The sequence below is a fragment of the Helianthus annuus genome, chromosome 17 (genome assembly GCF_002127325.2).
Source record: "Helianthus annuus cultivar XRQ/B chromosome 17, HanXRQr2.0-SUNRISE, whole genome shotgun sequence".
In the NCBI taxonomy this organism is placed as follows: Eukaryota; Viridiplantae; Streptophyta; class Magnoliopsida; order Asterales; family Asteraceae; genus Helianthus; species Helianthus annuus.
The window spans coordinates 35,665,089-35,669,919 of record NC_035449.2 but is presented as its reverse complement, the minus strand read 5'-3'; the positions used below and the strand labels follow the sequence as shown (position 1 = coordinate 35,669,919).

General features: G+C 37.6%; 1 protein-coding gene across 1 annotated transcript; it reads right to left on the bottom strand.

Moving 5' to 3' along the window:
- Nucleotides 1–2,622: 2,622 nt before the first annotated feature.
- Nucleotides 2,623–3,528, bottom strand: LOC110924000. Its single transcript, XM_022168046.1, has one exon. The coding sequence runs from the start codon at nucleotides 3,526–3,528 to the stop codon at nucleotides 2,623–2,625; it is 906 nt and encodes a 301-aa protein (XP_022023738.1).
- Between the last annotated feature and the right edge of the window lie 1,303 nt (nucleotides 3,529–4,831).

Below are 4,831 nucleotides of genomic sequence, written 5' to 3'. Positions count from 1 at the left end.
CACAGCTGCCATGTCTTCATCTTTGCGCCTATCTCTCTCTCTCTCTCTCTCTCTCTCTTTGAACAAGATCTTTGTGATGGTGAAGTTGTCGGAGACGCTAAGTGTGGTGAATCATGTGTTCACACCTGTATGTTCTTATCTCTCAGTTTTTAGGTTTGAACCCTCTATTTTCTTTTTCCTTCATACAAATCAACCAATTTCGAAACTGGGTTTTCCAATATAACCTAATTTTTGAAAGGGCATTTGGAACAAACCATGTGTGGGGGTGGTGGGTTGAGTCAACAGAATATGTCGAAATGTGACATATTAGAGCCGAGAAAGAGATGAGCTTGGTTGCGATATCACTAGTCATGATGGGTATTTATATTAGAGCGGAAAAACAGATGAGCTTGGTTGCGATATCACTAGTGACTATCATAGGTTATCCCCAACCCTTAATTCAGTTTTGCAATTATACGACATTTAAATTAATCTTTTATTCATTTTCCATCTTATTTAAGGTTTTTAGTTTATGCGTCTTAAAATCATTTGGAAATGACAATTATGCCCTAATGAAATGTATTTTTAGATAGTATATTTTAACCCAAACTTCATTAAATCTCAATCTACTAAATTTGTAGTTGAAATTAATTTGTTATTTTAAATTTTTCTTAACATATGCTATGTGCTATGAAACTCACAATTTTAACCATCCCATTATATAATAGAAAAGAGTAACTAACGTACCCACTTTAACTTGAAGTAAGTAGGGAGTTTCAAAATGTGCCCATTTCTATCATCTACCAATGAAATCAACCTCGTATATAATAGTAGCCTATTTTGCCCATTTCGTACTTTTCTTTAACGGCCAACAACTCACACACGAGTACTTTCGGGGCACCCGCTGGATAAACAGAGTACACCGAGAGTAACCTGAGTTGTCCACCATCACTTTCGGGGGAAACCCGGTAACCCACCCGTCCGTAGGCATGACGGTGAAATTACCTGGTAAAACCCGTTTGGCTCAACAATCGAACTCAGGTTTCCCTGGATCTCCTATCATTGCCCACCAGTACCTCACTCATTTTTTGCACCAAATGAGAATCGAACTTGAGTCTTCACAGAGGAACTCAAGTCCTCCTATCATTTCGTACTTTATTAAAATTCATTAAATATTTTCTAGATTAATTAATATGGTTAAATATAATATAATAAATAAATAAATAAATAATGTTAACTAATCTCGTTATTGATATATTAGGTTGTAGGGTGTGGTCATGACTCTCATGATTACCATGACCCTTCACGTTAGTGTCATGTCACCCACTTCTAATCCACAATCCAAAACCACTACCCTAAGTGTGTGGTCATGACCTAAACCACTATTCTCTTATCTATTTTAATTTATCTTTGGCTAAAGAAAAAGGAAATAATTACTTGAAAAATGAAAAGGAGGACCATGGTTGCCATGGTTTAATCCATGCAAACCATGGTGGATTATGGAAGGGGGTGGTATAGCTTTCCATTCATGTTCCTATGTGTCGAATCATGTCTCAACCATGATCGCCACACTCTTTAGCCTTACAAAGAACACATGCCATGGGTTAGACCCTATTTAGAATTAAAATATTATATATTAATATCTTGAGTTTAAAAATCTTCTTCTCCTTTTTTTACATAATAACTTGAGTTTAAACTTCTTCTTCTCCTTCTTTTTTTTATTTTATTTTTTATCAAATACGTTTTGATTAAAAAATCTTATGTAGATGACAAATTTTAGATTTGCTTTACAAAAGTAAGCCATAAAAAATTATGATACGCCTAACAACCTCCAACTAATTGCTAGAGGTGAATCACACCTTAGGGTGTAAGTAGTGGTTAAACACTTTGGAGTGGTAAACTAAAAAACCGACCAATCAGAGCGCGCCATGTCAATCAGGCAAAAGTGTTTAAACTTTGGTGAAAAGTGTTGGCAATAGTTTAGACATTTGATAAAGTGGTAAACTTTTTTAGAAAAAAAAGGAAAAACTGTGATTGGTTGAGAGATGGATGGACCCCACCCCACCACACACACAAACTCACTTCACCGCATCGGCATTCAACCACCGAATTGGTAAACTTGAGAGTGGTAAACTATGTTGGCGGCGGTGTTTACCAATCGGTAAACTCACTTTGCCGAGGTTTACCGCATCCACTCCGCATACCCTTATAACTCTTAGCTTCAGTTGATTTATCAAGCATATAATTATGGACGTTTATCTAAAGTCAAATCGAATTGTGGGATAGTTTTCATTTCATTTTCAATCCGAACTGAATTTCATCTCATTTTTCATCAGTGATGTCTAAAAATCATTAAATTATCAAAAACGTATGATTTTAATAATTAAATAGTTTCAGACCAGTGTTTTACTTGGTTTTTTTCTTTTAAGTTAATTAGTTAAGCTGAAATTAAGCTTCTAATTCTTAAAAAAGTTGATATATATACTAATGAAATTATTGGTATACAAGTAATGTAATGATTATAAAAGACACAAGATTTAATAAGTTTTTTTTAAAAAGGCGGTGTATTAAAAACCTTAAGCAAGATGCTCAAGCAAAGTACAAAACAAGAGGAAAAGTCAACAAAAATACAATACACTTACACTACAAACTAAAACTCCTCCATAAATCCCATGACATATCCAATAACCCTGACCGATTATAAACCCACGAGAACGAAGTAGATTTAATATCTCCAATCGCTTTTACCAAAGTTGGAGATTTGTTTTTGAAGATGACTTCATTCCTCATTCGCCAAATGATCCAACAAGTAGCCGCCACCACTGTATACACCGCCCTTTTGAATTTCTTCTCACCTTTGTAAGAGTCAATGAATTCCAACAATTGCACTACACTTAGAATGTACCTCGGAAGTTGAATTTTCATCCATTGAAATACCACCGACCAGATTTGTTGTGCCCATTCGCAAGTGATGAGTAGATGATTGACCGATTCCAGCTCCCCATTGCACATAACACAGTTGACGGAGGTCAGTTGCAGCCGACGAATCTGAAGAGCCTCTTTTGTTGCGATCCGATCCAAAACCACTCTCCACGGGAAGCAATTCACCTTCTTAGGTATCCAATGCAGCCAATTAAGGACCTTAGTTTCATTGACTAAGCTTATGTCATCAAGTTCCTCCCTTACTAAACTGACTTGAAAGTCCACCAACTTATCTTCCATTTTCCACCGCCACACATCTGGAGTTTGCCGAATAGAGACTCTGCTGACCAATGCCAAACACTCGGCCCATTCCTCTTTAACTGCATCCGTTGACAAATCATTGCTACTGCCCCAGAACCATTCTATGTTACCTTGATTTAGTTTGTATCGATCCAAAACACGGCATCTTTTTTCACTTTCAATTGCATAAAGGTTAGGGAAAAGTTCATTAAGTGGTCTGTTTCCAGCCCACCGATCTAACCAAAAGAGGGATTTATCCCCTCTACCCAGATCTGGAAACATTCTTTCACCCACAATTATCGGCTGATTAGCCGTAATCCGGCCCATATTCACAATAGCTTTCCATACACCACCTAGAGAATTTTTTAGGGGGATTGCAAATTATTTTCTTGTTCCACCGTGTATAGCCGAGATTACCTTACCCCAGAGTGCGGAGGTTTCATTCTTAAAACGCATACACCATTTGATCATCAAAGCTTTGTTTGTTGATTCGATACTGCCAATGCCCAATCCACCTTTGTTTTTTGGAGCTACTACCTTAACCCATGGAACCCAACTGACTTTGTTCTTTTCCATGCATCCACCCCACAAGAATTTGCGACGTATTTTTTCCAACTGTTTCACCACTTGAATTGGAGCACAATATAATGAGAGATAATAGGTAGGAAGATTACCTAGTACGGCTTGAATAAGAGTGACCCTTCCACCAAATGATAAAGTTCGAGCTTTCCATAGTGTGAGCTTTTCCTCGAATCTTTCAATGATCGGCTTCCAATTCTTGACTAACCCCATGTTTGCACCAACTGGACGTCCAAGATAAATGAAAGGAAGCTTGCCCGTTTTACATTGTAAGATCGATGCCTTTTGTACCACAGTCTCGTCTGATACTCCCACCCCAAACAACTGACTTTTGGAAAAATTAACTTTTAAGCCAGATGATAGATGAAAGCATCTTAGTAACCTCGAAAGATTAGAGATGTTTGCATCCGTCCATTCACCTACAAATAACACATCATCTGCATAGAGTAAATGTGAAATGATAGGGCCCTCGTTTGGTAATTTACATCCCGTGAATAAACCATTTGCACTTGCCGTAATGGTAGCAACGTGCAGGGCTTCCATTGCAAGGATAAACAGTAGTGGAGATAAAGGATCCCCTTGACGAACACCGCGTTCAATGGTGAATTCCTTTGAAGGTGAACCATTGATCAAAATGGAGGATCTTGAAGTTGATAAGATACCCGAGACCCATTTCCTCCACAATGCAGGGAAGCCCATTTGCGAGAGAGTTGATTCTAAGAAATCCCAGCTAATAGAGTCAAATGCCTTTTCAAAATCAACCTTGAACAACATCATTTTATTTTTTGACTTTTTACACCAAGAAATTAATTCGTTGATTATTAGCGGCCCCTCCAAAATGCTCCGACCCTCGATATATGCCGTTTGAGTATCGCTAACCAGAAAACCCATCACATTTTTGAGCCTTATTGCAAGGATTTTAGAGATTAATTTCGATATGCAACCTATGAGATTGATCGGACGAAATTCACTTATAAGTTGAGGGTTACTTACTTTAGGTATTAAAGTGATGAAACTCGAATTGCATCCCCGGCTCAATTCCCCATGAACA

Coding starts and splice junctions, on each gene's coding strand:
- LOC110924000 (XM_022168046.1), bottom strand. CDS start 3,528: ATGGGCCGGATTACGGCTAATCAGCCGATAATTGTGGGTGAAAGAATG.